Genomic DNA, 20,313 nt, shown 5'->3' with positions numbered 1-20,313 from the left:
CATGCACGCTGCCTTCTTCTCTCCCTCCCTCCCTCCCTTCCTTCTTCCCTCCCTCCCTCCCTTCCTCCCTCCCTCCCTGCCTTCCTTCCTCCCTTCCTTCATTCCTCCCTCCCTCCCTTCCTTCCTCCCTTCCTTCATTCCTCCCTCCCTTCCTTCCTCCCTCCCTCTCTTCCTTCCTCCCTTTCTTCCTTCAATCATAGAAAGTGAAACCACATTTTTGCAAATGTATAGCAACACGCTGCAGATATTTTAATTTATGAAGAAGCCCAGGTAATCGCTACTGTGGCTTGGTGTAGTCCAGGTGAGCTTCCTTCCTTTTGTAAAGTGTCTTGGGCTACTTCCTTAAACAAAGACGCTTAAAAACCCACATTGGCATTTCAGTTGGAGACAACACAGCCAAGACAAGTTCTGAAGCCCTTTTAGCCTCCCTTCATTAGAAAATAATTTCTTTAATAGGTCTTATATGCTGCTATCACACAGGTAACTGGGAAGGTTAAAACAATGATGCTTCCGTAACTACAAAAACAGCAACCAGATCATAGTTTAATGCTGCTATCCACCGACTATATGGTTTGAATGAGAAATATGAAGATGCTTAGTCCCCTAATTGTTTTCCAGTTCCATTGCCCTTTTTAAAAAAGTGGGTGGGGTTTTTAGGCTACATACATATTTTAGGTCTAACGTGTGTATATACACGCCATCGGACAGAGTGTGGTTGTGAGGATGTGCATTTGTGTTTGGCATCTTCTCATTGCTTGTTTCCAAGCACTTGTGCTTTCCTCCCCCAGCACGGCTGGAAGCATATGCTTATTTGGCATTAGAACCCCGATGATCATTTGTGTTTAGGAGAGTGCCCCCAAGTACAGTTCTCCCTTCTATCACAGCTCAGGACTCAGTGGCACCTCGTGGCAGAGTTGACCCCCCCCGCCTCCCCCCCCCCCCCCCCCCCCCCCCCCCCCCCCCCCCCCGCTCCCCAGCTACACAGTATCTAAGGTGGGACAGCAGAGAAACAGCTCTCCGCACTGTGAGGTGCCAGCCAGTCTGATCGCAGTCCTGCTGGACCCTCATATCTTTCATCTTCTAAAGGTCCACGTTGAGAGACAGCAACCAGAGGCTGTGGCGGCAGTTCACGAGGCGACAATCAATGTGACCACAGAGAGCAGGACCCCAGAGGTGTGCCTCCACCTCCGACAAGGCGCCAATTACACCGTGAGCATTTCTGCAGCCTTTCCCAGGCGCTCTGCGCCCACGAGCTTTGGATTCCAGATGGCTGGTAGGTAGAGGGAAGCCGCATTTCCTGCTCCCGGGGGCGGGGATTGTGAGCAGGGGCTGTGGAGAACTTACAGGTCAGGGGGTTCCTGCTGGTGTGGGCAGAGGGATAAGGCGAGTGCGTGGGTAGAACCACAGCAGGCGTAGGAGGATGAATTCTTACTCAGCTGAACGGCAGTGTAGATTGCTTCTCAGCTGAGTCCTTGGAAATGGGTGCTAAAGAAAGACACTAGACGTGGATTGCAGGTATACACGGGGTAGAGGGTCTCACAGCTTATTCTTCTAGAAAGCCCAACAGGCCTTTCTTTCCCTTGCTTAAGAAAGAAGTGGAGCAGGGAGGCCGAAGGGTCAGCTCATGCTTTTTACTATGAGCTGGTCTGGCTGGCGAGTCAGGTAGCAGTGCTTAAGTGGCTCCTTGCCAACTACGCCATCTCGACAGCTCAAGTCAGTGTTTGTTTGTTTTTTTGTTTTCTGTTTTCTTTTCGAGGCAGGATTTCTCTTTGCAGCCCTGGCTGTCCTGGAACTTGCTGTGTAGACCAGATTGGCCTTGAACTCAGAGATCTGCCTGCCTCTGCCTCCTGAGTACTGGGATTAAACGCTCGCGCCACCACCAGCCAAGCTAAGTTAGTTCTTTTTGACAAAGAAACTTCAGGACCAGAGAGATGACTCAGTAGATAAGAGCCCTTACTGTCCTCGTAGCTGGTCAGCTCTGAGCACCCACCTGACAGCTCACAACTGTGAACCCCAGTTCCAGGGAGTGCAGTGTCCTTTTCTGGCTTCTGTGTGCACATACATACACACTCACACAGAAAAGAAAACAAACATTTTTAACAAGAAAATTTATATTTACTTATACTTTAAAAATAAACTTTGAGCAGCAGTTGGTGCCACTGATTATTTGTAGTTAGTTGTTCAATGTCCCCTTAAGAAAACCGACCTCAGACTCTGCTGTCCCCATTCACTGAGAGATGACAACCTAAGATCAGGCAGAAATAATAAGATGGCTTGCCTTTTGAAATAATATAAGACCAACTATGAAGTTAGGCCTCTTAGGACTTTTTAATGAATAAAACTTATTTTACTTCAGGTATATAATGTGGAAAAAAATAAGAAATTCCTGTATAACTAGGGAAACTGTAGTGAGTGAACTCCTGTGGGCTTTCAGGGACATGTCTCCTTGACAAGGTCATCAAAGGGCATCAAGGCATCTGTTACCAAGTCAGAATGACAGCCATTCTTATGAATATCTGATTGTCCCTCAAGTGACTTGAGTACCTGAAGCACTGCAGAGATACTGCACACCCAGCAGCAGTTGTGCCCCTGTGTCCCTCATCCACTAGCTTTATTTTAGTTTGGACCCCAAACTCCAAAATCTGGAAAATATTAATCCACAGCATCGATCAACACAAACTCACTTATGAGTGCATCTTCAAAGATATATTTGATCTGGAGGCTTACAAGGCCGTAATGCAGACTACTGCTTCCATGGTCTTAAAAATAAATTTCCTATACACAGACGTCCTTCCCTGGATCACCCCATGCTCTCAGAGCCAACACACAATGCTGGGTCCATCTGATTCCAAAGAGCACAGGTTTTTTTCTCCCTAGTAGACCAGGCTGGCCTTGAACTCACAGCTATCAATCTGCCTGTCTCTGCCTCTGGGGTGCTTGGATTAAAGGCCTGTACCACTCACTGCACCTGGCTATCCAGAACATTTTTAAATTTTGTAATTGAATGCAAAATTCAACATAGTCCCACATTTTTCCTTTTAATAATAAAAACCCTGAAGGCGTCCCTCCCCCTCGCAGACCTGAGTTTTGACAGAATCCCTGTGACACTGTCACTTGTTCTCCTCTTCTTTGCGTTGAAGGTGGGACTTAATCGCTATGCTGATTTTCCTTCCGCTTAAATAGTTATTTTAAAATGTGCTAATACATGTTCTCTTTGCTCTTACTTTCATTAATTGCACAATTGTTGTGCTGATTTCCCCTTTTCAGAATTAATTATGAGTGTATCACATCACACAATTAGTGTGATAGGTATTCACACATACATACACCTCTTAGGGTTTTACTGCTGAGAAGAGACGCCATGATCCTGGAAACTCTTAAAAAGGAGCCCCCCCCCACCCCCCACCTCACTCCAAACCAGGCTGGCCTCGAACTCACAGTGATTCACCTGTCTCTGCCTCTGGAGAGCTGGGATTAAAGGCATGAGCACCACCATGCCCAGTTCATAAAGGAAAATAACAGAGGCAGGCTTATAGTTCAGAGGCTTTGTCCGTTGCCACCACGGTAACACTCAGGCAGACACGGTGCTGGAGAGGTAGCTGGGAGTTGTTCTACAGCCAAATTCTCAGGCATAACAGGCAGAGGGAGGGAGTGAACCACTGGGGCTGGCCTGAGCTTCTGAAACCTCAAAGCCCCCCTCTCCCCTCCCCCAGTGACACAATTCCCCTAACAAGGCCACGCCTCCGATAGGGCCACTCCCTATGGGGAGCATTTTCCTTCAAACCACCACAGTACATTAGTACATATTTAAATTAGTATATGACCGCGCCTGCTTCCTTATGATATTTTCATACATGTTTTTGTTGATGATCGCCTGTCTTTTCCTCTAATCTTCTTGTCCCACCTCCAGCCTTTGGGGGGGGGGCACGGGGTTTTTGAGATAGGGTTTCTCTGTGTAGCCTTGGCTGTCCTGGACTCACTTTGTAGGCCAGGCTGGCCTTGAACTCACAGCAATCCACCTGCCTCTGCCTCCCGAGTGCTGGGATTAAAGGCGTGTGCCACTGTGCCCGGCTCCTTTTTTTTTTTTTTTTAATTAAATAAAATATCTTTGTTTTTAATTTACATGTCAGATCCTCTGGAGTTGGAGTTACAGATGGTTGTGAGCTGTGTGGGTGAGGCTTCCATGGCCGACCCTAGGAGTAAGAACACACAGAGTGGATAAGCGAACAGACTTACGTCATTGCTTCCTGGGTTATGACTTCCCTTCTAACGTTTTCTTTTCTTTTCAAATAACACATCACTGTGCCCCGTGTTTCTTTTCTTTTCATCCCCTCCGCAGGTTTCTTTTTTCAGTGAGTCGGACAGCACAGATTTGGTTTTTCTTCAACAGTTGACCTCATTTTTTTAAAAAGCCTAGGTGGATGCATATCTCAGCTTACCAGTGTCACTGCTCCAGCAGTGATAACTTCTGCGTGAGGAAGGCAGAGTTGTCCCCTCCTTTATTTTCCTTAGGCTGGTGGCTCGGGTTGGCCTGGTGCTGCTTTGATTTTGTCCAGTGTTGCTCGTAGCACTGTTTTCAGCAGCCATTTTTGCCTTCTGTGTGTTTTAGTTAGCGCAGTCTGTACTGCCGGCCTTTCTGAGACCCTCTTCCTGTTTCTTCCTCCATCTCTACTCACCTGTCCAGAAGACAATTTCTATCTTTTCTCGCCATGGAATTTGTGTCCTTTCTGAGCCCACAATGATCTGAGAATGTCTTTTGTTCCCTTCACATGTGAATGAGAGTTTGAGTGGAGATAAATTCTTGAAATATAAACTTCTTTTTAGAATTCTGTAAACGGATCACATCAGCTTTGGGATTTAACACCTTAATGGGGGGTTTGGAAGAAGGTGTGACTTTCTTTCTTTATTCCTTTTTTTTTTTTTTTTTTTTTTGAGGGGGAGGAGATGCAGAGGAGTGGACCTTGGGCCTCACACAAGCTAAGCATAGGCTCTAGCATCCAGTCATACCCCAACTCCCCACTGTCTCTAATGCTATGAGGTAATCTGGTATGGATATTAAAACACCACCACCACAACAACAACAAACAACTCCTTTAGCCGTAAAGCTAAGCCTTAGTCACGTATTCCATGTGCGTGGTAAGTGCTGACTGACCGGGCAGCAGCCACTGAGAGTTCCACAGTGAAGGAGGGGACGGTCTTTTCAGGAAACTTCCGTCTGAAGAGCGTGAATGCTGTGCACCTGGCGAGTCTTCCTACTGCCCTGGGGTGGGGGTGGGGGGGTTGATCTGTCCGCACAGGAATGATTTTTTTCACCAAATCTCCATCTCAGAGTGTTGGAGATTCACTCCCAGCCCCCATCCATACACCTCCGTGGAATTCCCTGTTTTCTCCTTTTTAATGTTCATGTCCTTTTTTCTCTGCCTTCTGGGAATGTACACCATGCCAACTGTGTTCGTGTTCGTGTGTGTGTGTGTGTGTGTGTGTGTGTGTGTGTATGTATGTGTGTGTGTGTGTGTGTGTGTACTGTGCTGTAAATGCTGTTGTGCACTTTCATTTCCTCTTTGAGGAAGGAGTGTGTGTGGGGGAATCCCAGCTCTTTCTCTTGCTTCCCTCAACATTTCCTTTAGATTTCATTAGAATCTTTTTGGATGTTTTCAAGAAATTAGCATTAAAAGCCAGAGAATGGGTGCTAAACTTACTATCATATTGCTTTGACACAAAAGAAAACAAAGCTGGGCAGTGGTGGTGCACAGCTTTTAATCCCAGGCCTCAGGAGGCAGAGGCAGGTGGATCTGCGTGAGTTCGAGGCCAGCCTGGTCTACAGAGTGAGTTCCAGGACAGCCAAGGCCATACAGAGAAACCCTGTGTCTAAAAACCAAACCCCAAACCAACCAACCAAACAAACATTCCAAAACCCCTGATACCTTGCACACACGCCTCCCTCTCCTTCCCTTTTCTTAGTGTGATAGAATCATCTCAGAGGCTTCTAGATTCCTTATCCTGGGAAGATAAAGCTCTGTAGACTGATGCTTCCTCCTAAGATGGATGTCACTCCCTTCGGCCTCATTTTTCACTAGATAACGTTAGCAGGCTTATCTCAGCCCTCTCTGGGAAGGGTTTACTGATGATTGAGTGAGGGGGCCTCATCTGAGGAGCCGCTCTGAGGAAGCTCTCCTCCCTGAGTGCCTTGTTCTGGTGACCTGTGCAGCTGTTGGCCTTGGCCAGCTCTGCACTGCCTGGCCAATGATGGCGCGGCAGCGTAGCCTACTGAAGTGGCAGAGTCAAGCGGCCCTGTCAACCCAGGGGTTTTGTCATATGGAACCCTCTGGCCCTGAAGTCTCCACTCAGACGGTCTTCCATGTTGCTGATCTCCACTGGGCTAAGGAAGGACCACTGGCCTTAGCCATGGCAGCGAATGCACTTTTTTTTTTTTTTTTTTGCCCTGGCTGCCTCTCGGGTGAAGTCTACAGTCATGCCACCCAGATGTGCCCAGTCTCAGCTGATCTCCGAAGCTAAGCAGTGCTGGGTCTGGTTAGTACTTGGATGGGAGACTTGCCTGGTGACCTTTAAAGCACACCCCCATAGAAATCCAAGCACTACTTTAGAGGTGTTGTGTGTGTGGTTCTGACGTGCAGTTAGATCTGGGGGCTAACCGACTGACACTCCACTAGGGCCTTCACTACTGCCCTATGGCCTCCTTCCCAGGTTCAAGGTCTCTAGTCTTTCCTTTGAACTTTGGAGACCTTGCTCATTTGCTCGGAAGGCAGGTTGAATAGCTCTACCCGCTTCCCCACAGCCGGGCCTCTTTTACACTATGCTAAGTGTAAATGTCCTCGTGTGTCTGCCTTGCATATGGCAACCAACCTTTCCTTCCAACCCTGATGTAAATTTTGACCCATTTTTAGTTATTCTCAGTCACTTCTGTCAGGAGTGGGTGTGGGGAGTAGAAGCCAGATGCCTTTGTTCCCAGCCCCATCTTCCTCTGAATTCAGACTGTAACGGCTATACTACATGAAAATTGTCTCCACTGGGAACTTGCAGGCACTGGTTCTGCTTGTCTTCTGATTGTGTACAGTCCTAGACATATATACTATTTCTTCCATGCATTTCATACATGTATACGGTGGCTGTTCTGCAGACTCCTATGGCTGTCCCCTACCCCCCAACACCATATCCTTGAGAAAACTTTAAACACTGTGAAGATAAAGGAAATATGACAGGTCTTCACAATCTTAGCGCCATAGTTTCACGTTTTCCAGTTATAGTCAGGACTATTGTCTCTCGTCTAATTGCCTTGTGTTGCATATGTTAGCAATAGTGAAAATGCTTTGGGCAATCCTGATTTTGACTGGAATAATTTGCCATTACTGTGACTGCTTCTTAGATGTCACAGACTCCCACAGGAGACTTATGTATTAAAAGTGGTGATTAAAGAGGGTCTCCCTGAGAAAGGTTTAAACTTTTGTTAGGGGCTGTGGATGTAGCTCAAGATTGTGGTGTGAACATGTGAGCTTGCGGGTTCGATCCCCGGCATCATAGAAAGAAAAACAGACAGACAAACAAACCACCTTTTTCACTGGCAGAAAAGGTAAAAGCTTATTTGTTAGGAAATTTGCTTTTCCTTGGAAATTACCTTGTTACTCCCAGATTCAAAGTGAGTTCTTTAACTTATCCTATGGAATATCTTCTTGACTGCGTTGAGGGAATAAAGGATTGCAGGAATGTTCTGCCCGCAGGAGGTAGAGAACGACTTTCTATATGATGGTTGGAATTAGCCTGCCTCTTGATTGATTGTTAGTTATCTTAGCTGAGCACAGCTGAGGAGCTGGAGAAAGGCTGTCTGCTGTGAGAGCACTCATCTTCTGCCCCATCGTCTACGTTTCCAGTCATTTCCAGGCTCCTAACCCATAGAGTTTTACACACCATTTCCTTTCTTCTCAAAAATGCCTGTCCAGAGAGATGCTTCAAGACATTTTATTATGGCCCATCCAGGTACAGCTGACTGTCTACAAAGGTCACACAGCTCCACAGCAACATTCTAGGATTTCACTCCCAACTGTCAGTGCTGTAAGAGAGCAAGCTGGGTAGGCTGGTGTTGTAAACAGGCAAATGGAGGTTAGAAGAAACCCTTCTGCGCCTCACTTGGCCACGTGTATACGACTCAGGAGTAGATGTGTTTCTGGGAGTGCTGGCACATGCCTGTAATCCAGTACTCAGGACACTGGGGAGAGGGCTTAGGAGTAAGAGGCTAGCCTGGGCTAATGGCAAATCCGAGGAGGCCTGGGCAACAAAGTGAGATTCTCTCAGAAAACAAAACGAGGGGGCTGGAGAGATAGGTCCGTGGTCAAGAGCATTTGTTGCTCTTGCGGAGACCATGGGTTTGCTTCCTCTTCTGGCCTCCAAGGGCAGCAGGCACATAGACATAACATGCAGGCAAAGCACTCATAAAATGAAGATAAATCAGTCTCAAAGACAAAACCACAAATAAATGAAAAGCCAGAAGAGAGTCAGGGCCTGGGAAATGGTTCCGTTGGTAAATTACTTACTGTCTAAGCACGACGGTCTGACTGAGTTCGATCCCCAGAACCCACATTAAACACCCAGGAGCAGCGGTGCACACCTGGAATTCCAGCACCAGGAAGGCGGCCACAGGCGAGTCCTGAGCATTTGCTGCCCAAATAGTCTATCAGAGTCAGGGACCCCGGATTCAGTGAGAGACCCTGACTCAAAAAATAAGGTGGAGAGCAATTGAGAACACACACACACTCAACCAAAAAACAAACTACAGAGCTAATAGTGCTTGAGCCTAAGTCTGTAACACCAAATGCACATGCAGTGCTCTTTGTGCTAAATACCCTACCGACCTCAGAAAGTGTTCCAGCTGCACTTACATTCAGCCATGATCTGTCTGCCTGGTGATGCAACCTTTTTTTTTTTTTTTTTTTTTTTTAACATGTTTTCTTGTCTTCTAGAAGATGATCTCTTAGAAGATGATGGAATTTTCAATATTTCAGTATTTAATGAAACCTGTTTGAAGTTGAACAGGCATTCTAGGAAAGTTGGATCAGAACAAATGTACCAAGTAAGATGATCCCTTATTCTTATCTTAATAGTCATTTGAATTCATCGTTCAAAAAAAATGGAGTGATTCTTCCCCACACGGGGTGACTTACTTTTCCCCTGAGCATTTCTCTTGTTGGTACTCAATCTTATTAAACATGTCTTTTTCATGACCTGTGACTCTTCTTTCCCAGCCCATACCTGTGCTCTCGGGTGGGTCCTAGCAGCAAGTCTATATTAAAATATCTCTAGTAAAACCCCAACTCTGCTTACCAAAAATGTGGGTCATCTCCAGGGGGAGTTCCAGAATATTTAAAGACTCCCAGTGGGATGACGGTCTGCACTGTTTGTGGCGGCTGTTTCCAGAGATGAGCACAGGTTAGATGATTGTGAGGAGCTAAAATGAAAGAAGGTACTGTGTGCTTGGTGATTTCTGCCTGCCGTTTCACACTCACATTTCAACGCATTTAATATTTGTATCTTACTTTGCCTTGAAATCTACATATTGGGCATAGTTTCTTTCTTTCTTTCTTTCTTTCTTTCTTTCTTTCTTACAAGAAGCTCACTGTGTGGCTACTGGCTTTCATCTAACTTATGTTTTCGTCTATACCCAAACTCAAATCAAAAGCAAATTTTAAAAGAATCCTGGATTTACTTTGGTGTCATTTTTAGTGCCTAGAAGTTGGGGCAGAGTACAATAAAGTTAAAATTAATTGTTCATTCCACATATTATGACCTGAGAGTTTCAATTCAAACAAATAGGAAAGTACAAATAAACAGGCAACTGTAATGTGATACAGTGAGTCTTTGATAATAATGAAACAAATAAAGGAATGGGATTGTGTATGCCCTTACTTGGTCCCAGGAGCAGTTTTAAAAATATTTATTTATGCTTTATTTTAAGGTGTATGTTTACATGTATGTATGAATACCATATATGTACCTTGTGCCCATGGAGGCCAGGAGTGGAGTGTTGGGTCCCCTGGAACTGGAGTTAGATGACCTGTGAGGATGACCCAGTGACTGAATGTAATGGGACGGATTGGAGGGTGGTAGAGCCGGTCACATGAGCTTCAATTGAACCATTAAACTCACAGGACCATATGCATGCTGGGAATCAAACTCAGGTCCTCCACAAGACTCAGTGCTCTTAACTGCTGAGCCATCTCTCCACTTCTCTCTGACAGGGTGCAATTTTTTAAAGAAGCAAAAACTATGTTATATCATATCAAATGATGGGAATTAGCTGGAGTGAGGTGAAGCAGGGGGTTGTGGGTATATCGATGGCACAGTGGCTGGCATAAAAGGCAAAGAGAAGGTAGGAAGAGGGGAAGGAAATATCGAGACAAAGTTTCTCTGTATAGCGTTGGCTGTCCTGGACTCACTTCGTAGACCAGGCTGGCCTCGAACTCACAGAGATCTGCCCGCCTCTGCCTCCTTGAGTGCTGGGATTACAGGTATATGCCACTATGCCCGGCTGCTACTGGAGGATTTTTAAGCAAATGAGTATTTAAGTTTTCATGTTGGAAAGAGCCCTAGAAAAGGAACACATTCAAGGACCCAAATAGTTTATTCTATGATTAAAATTGTTTTCCAATGTAGTACTGAAGGAGTTTTATCATAGCTAATCAAATACTTGGTTAAGAAAATACATTTTCCTGGGGAGATGGCTCCATTTGTAAAGTAGTTATCACCCCGAGCATGAGGAGCTGGGTTTGCACCTCATCACCACCCTAAAGAGCCAGGGACAGTGCCATGTACAGAGTCAGGAGGACCCTCTGGGCTGTTAGCCAGCCAGGCTGGAATCATCTGTGACCTCAAGGTTCAGTGAGAAGGCACCTGCCTCTGGCATCCACATGCACCCGCGCCCTACACTAAAATGATTGAAGAGTAAAATGGAAAAAGAAACTGAGCGTTTAATATGTCAAAGGTCCGTTTATGTAATACATGAAATCTAGTTAGACCAACTGGGAGGGTGAAGCTGAGCACTCAAAAGCTGTCTGTGTAAGAGGATACGCACATTGTTAGCGAGTGGTCCTTAAGGCTAGGGTACCATGGCATCTTGTGCTCAGCTCTGCTGGTGATGCTGTCTAGATCCTGGAGCACAGCTGTGGCTGTGGATGGCTGGACTGGAGGATTTTCATAGCGTTGAACGCAAGGAACTTTGAGGCCAAGTTTTGATGGGTTATCTCTAAGGTGCCTAAACTATCCAAGAGAATTGGAGGACTTGGGTGAGAGATGAATCCTTTTAAAAATAACTTATTTATTTTATTTGCGTTGGTGTTTTGCTTGCATGTGTGTCTATGAGAGGGTGTCAGATCCTCTGGAACTGGAGTTACAGACAGTTGTGAGCTGCCATGTGAGTGCTGGGAATTGAACTCAGGACCTCTGGGAGAACAGCCAGTGCTCTTAACTGCTGAGCCATCTCTCCAGCCTCAAGAGATGAATCTTATGAGCCAGTTATTCCTGTCTTAGATGACCTGTGAGGATGACCCAGTGACTGAATGTAATGGGACGGATTGGAGGGTGGTAGAGCCGGTGACATGAGCTTCAATTAAACTCACAGGATCACCAGATAAAGAGGACTGGTTGATAATGTTTGGTCCTGTTATTCTAGGATCTTCACAAATTGTTTTCCCATGACTCACTGGAGCTTGAGTGGCATGATTCAAATGGCTGTATGTTTGACGCCTCCGTGGCCACCGGCTTTTACCAGCCTGGGAAACAGCATTGCATTGTTGCTTTAAAAAGCATAGCCTGGGGTAGTGCTCATAACGCTCAAGTACCTGAGTGGTGGGGCTTGGATTCCTCAGGATGAAAATAAAAATCGAAAGAATTTTATCCAGTAGCTTTAGTACAGTCTCTTTCACTTGAGTGGGCACCAGGGGATTGCCTCAGAATAGCCTGCCATCTTATTTATCTGAGATGTGTTTCTTTCTGCCAGCCAGTCATTGATTACGCAATTTAATCTTAATCCCACACCTGGTTGCGAGGGAAACCGGCTAGGACAGGTACAGTAGCTTCGTAAAGGCTGTCCTCAGTTTAAGCCGCTGGTGTCTTAAAGATAATTCTAAGCAGATTAACAGAAGGAAGTTTCTTGTCGCCCTTTTGGGCTTAGCTTAGTCTAGAAAGCTGCAAGCCAACAGGAAGCTAATGCAACCCTCTTTCCATTTTGTGACAGGTGAAGGTTCTGGGTCAGAGGTGGTATCTACAGAGCTTTTACCACGCTACTTTCTTTAACTTCACAACAAGAGACCGAGTTCCAGAAGTGTGTTTAGATCTGTACCCGGCCACTGATTACACGATAAACATCACCCTTCTGCAGCCCACTCAGCCACATTCTGTGCAAACAACCATAACAACCACAGTATCAGGTAGGCCCGGGTGGCTTTCTGTTTTGTTCCTCAGGACAACAAATGAGATATGAGAGTTGAACAGCACAAAGGACAGGGCCAAGAGCCCTGTGTTCTAGTTCTAACAAACTACCAGCTTTGTCTGGTATTCAGGATGCTCAGATGTTACCATTCAGTCCTTCTGTATAATGTTTTGGCTTCTAGAAGGTCTGGGCAAGGGAATACAGCTTCATGCGGGGGGACTTCAGGCAACCTTACAATGAGAATTCTGGAAGGCCCTCTCATCTCAATTCAAAATGTCCCTGTCTTTGAGGATATTGATCGAGAAACTAGAAACACCTTCCAGGAGACAGAAACATCCCCGCTGCATGGGGCGCTGGCAGAATCACAGCCGGGCCATGCGAGAAAACGTTGTTATGGTCATCTTCAAGATGAACTAACCTAGAGTGTGATGGAGTTAGGGGAGGCAGTGGGTCCCTCCCTCCCCTAGCTGGAGGCTGGGGTTTATCTCAGGCCTCTGTACTTAGAAAAGCCCTGGGAGACTGGTCCCAGGATCCAGAAAATGGAGAGGGCAGCCTGAACCCCAGATTATCCACTGGATGAGCCTTTGTGTCCTAGGTCTGTGAGATGGGCGGTTTGGAAGGGTACAAGTTCTAGACTGTAGAAGAAGAGAGCAGAAATTTCTCGAAGATTTTTTTTAAACTGCTGTTTTGTGATTTGGCCTTTTTGTTTATTTGTTTGTTTGTTTTTCTGAGGGATGATATATTGCAAACCTGCTTCGTGTTCACTGGTCTCTTGGATTCTTTAAAAAATATCTTATTTCTAGCAATCTGACTCAGAATAGCAGTGAAATGACACTTAGGCTCCTTGGGGACTCTTTATTTGTGGACTTTCCTGGAAGCCACATAGAATCCAGCGATGTTAACTACATAGCTACCAGCTGGTCCTGAGGGACACAAGAGCTCTTCCTTCCCCTCCTTCCCTCCCTCCCTTCATCCCTCCTTCCCTCTCTTTCTCTCTCCTTTCTTCTTCTCCTTAGAAAACCCACTTGCCCAGGACTTCGCACAACCTAGACAAGTGCTCTGTCTTTGAACCACAATGCCACGCCCATTTTCACACTTCTTTGGCTTTATCCAGGCACAGAGGCTTCCTCCCTCTTCGGCAGCAGAGTGAAGGGCTTCTCCCTGCCTTGCTGGGACCTCTGTCTCCGTTTCATTCTTGCTCCTAGTGAGTCGGAGTGAGGTGTGGGTGAGCAGCAGTCTGGCTCTCTCACATTTAGAAAACTGTAATCCTCAAGACAGCAGTGCCCGTACCGTCCATCTCATGGGCATGGCTTACCAGGAGAGTCATTAAAGAACAGACACATGAGCACTGTCCCAGTCAGTAGGTGCAGGACAAGGGAGGGGGATGGGGGGAATAGCCAAGCCCTGTCTATGTGTGCATGTCCGAGAGGCTAGTATGCTAAAACTTGGCCTGGTCGGTACGCTTTCCCTGATAGGCACATGCCCACTTACTCTATTTCCTCATTTCCCAGTTTAGCGACCCTGTGCTGTGTGTCCAGCTTTGCAGCCCTCCTCTCTGCAGTAGGTCCCATTCAGTGTGTTTACATTTTGTAGTGAGAAGCCGAGTCTTACTTTTCCCTTCCACATGAGATTACAAAGGATTAATAGCCAAAGTCTCATCTTTACTGTCCTGGGCAATTTCCAGGATGACCCTCAACACAGATTGTAGTGTGGCTGTTTGTAGAGCAGGCTTAAACGTAATGGGCTTATCCGGCCAGGCTCGAGCTGAGCAGCAGAGGGACAGCAGTGGGCAGATAACCTATTACCCGGTTCCTGGAGGCTGGGACTACACGAAATGCCAGCCGGCCGCAGAGATCAGCATTCCTCATCTTGTTTGCTCAGCGACCTGTAACACAGGAACTCTGTGCAATAGGAAATGTGACCCAAGGAATGGCATCTTCCTGTCAGTCGGGTTGGGCATTTACTGTTCTTTGAGGCTGAGTGAGTGGGGAACCGTCCTTCCCTTTGTGGGGCGAGTATGGGCAGGAAGTGATCACCCTTGGCACACTTGAGCAAGGGGACTGACCTCTGCAGTGTGAAACATCCGGGGCTTGAGCACAAAGGGCCACGGCCATCTCAGGCGTCTGCGTTAGGAAAGCAACTCACACAGCTTTCCTATTTATTTCAACAGTGGAGTTCTGCGATCTGTTTGGCAGCCCAGTCAGAAAGGGAGGAGGCACGCCACTTAACACTGCAGTATTTTCACAAGTGTGTTTTGCCCTCAATGTGAGGTGGGGATTTCTGATTGCAGGGTGTCCTGTGACTAGGACAATGGGTGAGCAGCTAGCTTTTCACATGGAGTTGGTAAGGCTTTTTTTTTTTTTTTTTAATGTCATCCTGCACATGGGCACATGGGTTGGGTTTGAAAAGCCGTATTAGAAATGCCTGCTCTCTGTAGACCTGCCTTCGGCTAGCGATTAGGTGTGACTGCAGTAATACTGTTTCTTTCAGCCTGAGATCTGGTACATGCTTGGAGTCACTGGACCCAAGACTCATCTTTTTCCTAAGTCCACAGGTGACTGTTCTGTGTTAGCAGAGTGACACAGGCTTCTGCGCAGCGACTGCCACTTACCTCTCTAGTTTGGAAGCTTGGACCCCAGGGAGCTGAGTCAATAGACTTCTGTGAATGACAATTCACAATCTAGACAGCGCAATGAACCCCCAAATTCATCTCTATATGTAGTTGCATTCTTATGGCCTGAAATTTTTCCTTTCCTTTTTAAAAATTTGTTTTATTTTTGTTTTTTCGAGCCTTGGCTGCCTTGGACTCACTTTGTAGACCAGGCTGGCCTCGAACTCACAGAGACCCACCTACCTCTGCCTCCCATATTCTGGGGTTAAAGGTGTGCACCACCACTGCCAGGCAGTTTTAATTTTCTAACTGGAAATGTTTTCTGCATGCCCTCAAATGATTATTTATTGTGTTAATTTTTCCTAGTTTGTGGGTTTTAAAAAAATATATAATTTGTCCAAGATGCAAGGTTTTGGTTATAGAACTTTTTTTTTTTTGGTAGCGATTGCTCTTGTCCGTCCAGACTGGACAGTGACTAATGAGATTACCGGGTTAAGAGCGCCCTCTTCAGTCGAGGGGTGAACTGCAGTTGCTGTGTCTTGTTTCCGCCCGGCGTAAATCATCCGTTCCAGTTTAGGGTTCCTCTGCTATGTGGGATCTTCCTATCAACACTTCGACTCCAAGGGCGCATGCGCACATGTCTTTCTCCTCCGCCTTTTCTTTGCCAGGAGCAGTGACTTCCTCAACTGCTTCCAAACACCTTCAGATGTCATATCTCTTCTCTGCAGCCAGTGCTCTGGTGACACTGGTCTCTGTTCCCACGTTTTCACACTCAGTGGAATTTGTTTCTGTGAAGGTCTCTGGCTCCTCGCTTCCCTCCTCTTCCACACAGCTCCCTACACAAACACTCTCAGGAAGTTGAAAGAACTTGGCTGGGGTTTGGGTCCCCCCCTCCCCTGTTTAATAGTGCTTTTGACTGTGTTGTGTTCTCTCTGCTTTCCAGTTGGAGTGAGAGCTGTGGGTGTGTTTGTGGTGTCTGCATCTGTGTGTGTGGGTGTGTGTGTGTATGTGTTTGTCGGGGGGGGGGTGTTCACTCATGTGTGCGTGTGTACAGACCAGAGGTTGGTGTAAATGTCTTTGGTTATCACTCTCCACCTTGTCTTTTGAGACAGGGTCTCACCGGATGTGGAGCTCCCCGTTTCAGCCTGCCCTCAATATCCACCTCCCAGTCCTGGAGATACCGACAGAAGCTACTGTTTCTGCCTTTGACGTGGATTTTGGGGATGTGAAGTCAGGTCCTACCACTTGCTCAGTACACACTTTACCCACTAGGCCATGTTCCCAGCCCCTTTTATGCTGGTTTTATCTGCTCCTCCTTTTTACCTGAAGAGTATTTTTGGAGACTGTGGGGAGATTCAGATGGAAGGGACCACAGTTTTCCTTGGATTGAGTAGAACTCTGATCTATGAAGTATTAAGTGCCAACTTTCCATCTCTGTTTCTTACTGGTTCTTTCTCTTTCTTTCTTTCTTTTTTTTCTTTTTGTTTTTGTTTTTGTTTTTTTGAGACAGGGTTTCTGTGTAGCCTTGGCTGTCCTGGACTCCCTTTGCAGACCAGGCTGGCCTCAAACTCACAGTGATCTGCCTGTCTCTGCCTCCCAAGTGCTGGGATTAAAGGCCCTGAACCCTTTTTTCTTCTTACATAAGTTTTCTTCTTTCTGGGTTCCCCATGAGTGATTTCAGGTGGTTTGGTATCATTCCTCTGGAACCAGACGACCTAAATTCAACTCTCAGATCCACCAAATAGGATGTATTTGAATAAATTACCTAACCTTCAGATGCCTCAGTTACCTTGGCTATGGACGAGGCAGTGATGAGCCCTGCATGGAACACCAGTCTATATGTGACAGACTCTATCTGTAAAGTGTTAAGCATTACTTAACTCCATCTAGTCATATTTGATATATGCTCCTTTGTATTTTTGTTACAAATATAATGAATGACTCCTTTCCTAAGTCAAATGCACATTAAGAGTGTGTAATTAGCCGGGCGCAGTGGTGCACGCCTCTAATCCCAGCACTCAGGTGGATCTCTATGAGTTTGAGGACAGCCTGGTCTACAGAGTGAGTCCAGGACAGCCAGGGCTACACAGAGAGACCCTGTCTCAGAAAAAAAAAAAAAACCCCAAAAACAAAACAAACAAACAAAAAACCAAAAAAGAAAAGAAAGAAAGAAAGAAAAGAACTCCAACCCACCCCAGGCTCCCCAGAGCTCCCAATGTAACAAGGACCATTGACAAAGATCAACAATTGGTTGATGAACTGCTTTTTCCATATTTGTGGGGTACTTCTGAGCAGAGAGGGAGGAAGGCCTGACTTTACCCAGAGTCACTCTCCCACAGTAAGAAAGAAAGCAAAGCTCCTAAGAGTCTAATGAACTAAAAGCCAGATTTTTGTTTCCTGTGAGACATTCTTGCAGGTCTGGTTTTTCAGCTCTATTATGGGAGATTAGATTGACCCAGTGGTGGGGAGGCAGGAGAGTGTGGAGGTGGAAGGGGAGGCAGGAGAGCATGGGGAGGGGCGGTGGGGGCAGGCAGGAGAGTGTGGAGGAGCAGCCAGGGCTGGGAGGCCTGTAGCAAGGATGAAGAGCATCTTGCTTTTTTATTCTATTTCTTAATATTTTGTCCTTGCAAATATAAGACTTTATAGACACACTTTCTTACCAGTTCATATACTTTCATCTCATTCTTTTTGAGAGGATAAAATTCCATGGTGTAAAGGTGTGCTAATTTATTAACTTGCATATTACTGAAGGATATTGAATTTCCCTCTTCAAAAAACACTGTTATTAATATGCCTGGTATAGTATGTCTTAGTGATTTTCACATATTCATTTTCATATTTTGACATCTATGAACTCTTTGAGTTGCCTTACAGTCAGGTGTCCATCTGCTGCGAACTCGTTCTTGCCTTAGCTTACAGTGTCATCAGCTGCTTGTAGTGTCAGTGAAAGTATTTAGTTATAGACACTAGTGACATTTGTGTCTTGAGTTTCATTGCTATTTTAGAAAATTTTCAAAATGGTTTGACATGGGGACAACCATAGAAACCACAGCAAGGTGTGACATCCTCAGGATGGCTGTCAGGGGCTCACGGGAGAAGCTGCAAAATGTGGACTGCACTTTAAGGAAACGCAGGCCTGGGGCTGCAGCCCCATCACAGAGGGATTGCATGCTGTGCAGAAGACCCTGGGTTCCATCCTCAGCACGTGTGCGCGCACGCACATACACGCACACGCACACACAGGTACACACACACATGCACACATGTACTCATGCAGTAATAAACACATACACGCACGCGCACACGCACGCGCACACACACACATACATACACACAGAAGGAAGGAAGTGAGGGAGGAAAGAAGGATAGGAGGGAGGGAGAGAGGGAGGGAGGAACGGAGGAAAGGCTTTTCACTAAAACTCTAGATAGTGCATATAACGCTATCACATGAGCTGGGAAGATGACGATGGCACCGTGGAGAAAAGTGCTTGCCTTGTGTGCTGGCTAGTTTTATGTTAACTTGGCTTAAGCGAGAGTCATCAGAGAGAAAGGGGCCTCAATAAGATGGGGCAGTAGGCAAGCCTGTAGGACATTTTCTTAGTGGTTGATGGGGGAGAGCCCAGCCCACTGTGGGTGGCACCACCCTGGGCACCTGGGTTCTGTAAGGAAGGAGGCTGAGTGAGCCATGGGGAGCAAACCATTTAAACAGCACCCCTCCATGGCTTCTGTACCAGCTCCTGGCTCTGGGTTTCTGCCCCTTTTGAGCTCCTGTCCTGACTCTCTTCAATGATAAGCAGTGATGTGAAGTGTAAGACAAATACACCCCTTCCTCCACCTTCAGCCATGGTTCTCTAGAGAAGCAGAACACATAGAACGGACCCCCATATATATAAAGGGGAATTATTAAAATCACTTAAAGGGTATGGCTCAACTAATCCAACAGTGGCGAGCTATGAGGGGAAAGTTCAAGAATCCAGTAGTTGCTCAGTTTATAAGGCTGGGAGCCTCAGCTGGTCTTTAGTAGATGCTGGAATTCCAAAGAAGTGGGCTCTAATGCCAGCAAAGGGATGGACTTGCTGGCGAGGCCAGAGCAAGCAGGCAAAGAGCCAACGCTACCTTCTTCTATGTCCTTACATAGGCTTCCAGCAAAGTGGCCCAGATGAAAGGGCTGTTTTCCCACCTTAAGCTCCCAGTTAAAGACCTGTGTCTTTCTGCCTCAAGATCCGGACTGGAAGTGGATCCACCCACTTCAAACCAAGCAACAAACAAAACAAAACAAAACAAAAAAAACAACAATCCACTCTTACAGGTGTTCCCCCGGCCCATTTCTGGATTATAGTTCATTCCAGATGTAGTGACGTTGACAGCCAAGACTAGACATCACATTCCTCAACTTGCTTTTTGGTCATGGTGTTTCATCACAGTAAAAGAAACCCTCACTGCGTGTACTAGCTGCTTTTCTGTTGCTGTGACAAACAAACAAACTAACAAACAAACAAAAACAAAAACAAACAAACAAACAAAAACCCCAAAAACCATGACCAAGGCAGTTTATTTAGGCTCACAGATTTAGAGAGATCAGAGTCTGTCATGGTGGGGAGACATGGCCCTAAGATACAGGCATGGCACCTGGAGCAGGAAGCTAAGAGCTCACACCTTCAAAGGCAAGTGGTCTCACTCAAACTACCACACTGTGTGAGCAGGAGGACCGGAGTTCTAATCTGCAGAGCCTAGGTAAACAGCCAGCATTCTATGTGTCTATGCCTGTGACCACAGCACTATGGGGGTCGGGGCCAAGGCAGGGGTATCACCAGGCCTCGCTGGATGCCAGCGTAGGTATGGGCTCAGCAACAGAACCTTTGTCAGGGGAATATAATGGAAACTGATAGTGCAAGACACTTAAAGTCCTCACCTGGCATCTACACACATGGGTGTACCCCTCACTCCACCCAAAACAGACCCTGGTACTCCAACTAAAAAGTGAGAAGCCTTTGATACCAAATAGGAAGATATTTTAAGAATGTTTAATCAGATTTTGTTACATTTTTGCTTATAGCATGATAAAAATTTAGTGTTTACATGGGTCTGAAAGAGCTCTTTCAAGCAACGTTATTTGATAAGTTAAAAAAGCCGGTTGTGGAGCCAGGCAGTGATGATGCACGCCTTTGATCCCAGCAGGCATGAGGCAGAGGCAGGCAGATCTCTGTGAGTCCAGGACAGCCAAGGTTACACAGGGAAACCCTGCCTTGAAAAACTAAACCACACC

At 46.2% G+C, this 20,313-nt stretch overlaps 1 protein-coding gene across 1 annotated transcript in view; it reads left to right on the top strand.

The window, feature by feature from the left end:
* The window catches only part of Susd1 (sushi domain containing 1), a 114,910-nt gene that overhangs the window by 57,365 nt on the left and 37,232 nt on the right, over nt 1-20,313 (top strand). The window contains exons 8-10 of the mRNA XM_051156403.1: nt 1,087-1,273; nt 8,973-9,082; nt 12,242-12,434. Coding sequence (XP_051012360.1) covers nt 1,087-1,273; nt 8,973-9,082; nt 12,242-12,434 — 490 coding nt within the window. The remainder of the gene's footprint in view (nt 1-1,086; nt 1,274-8,972; nt 9,083-12,241; nt 12,435-20,313) is intronic.

The sequence above is a fragment of the Acomys russatus genome, chromosome 2 (genome assembly GCF_903995435.1).
Source record: "Acomys russatus chromosome 2, mAcoRus1.1, whole genome shotgun sequence".
NCBI lineage: Eukaryota > Metazoa > Chordata > Mammalia > Rodentia > Muridae > Acomys > Acomys russatus.
Note: the sequence above shows the minus strand (reverse complement) of the source record. Positions and strands in the feature narration are given on the sequence as shown.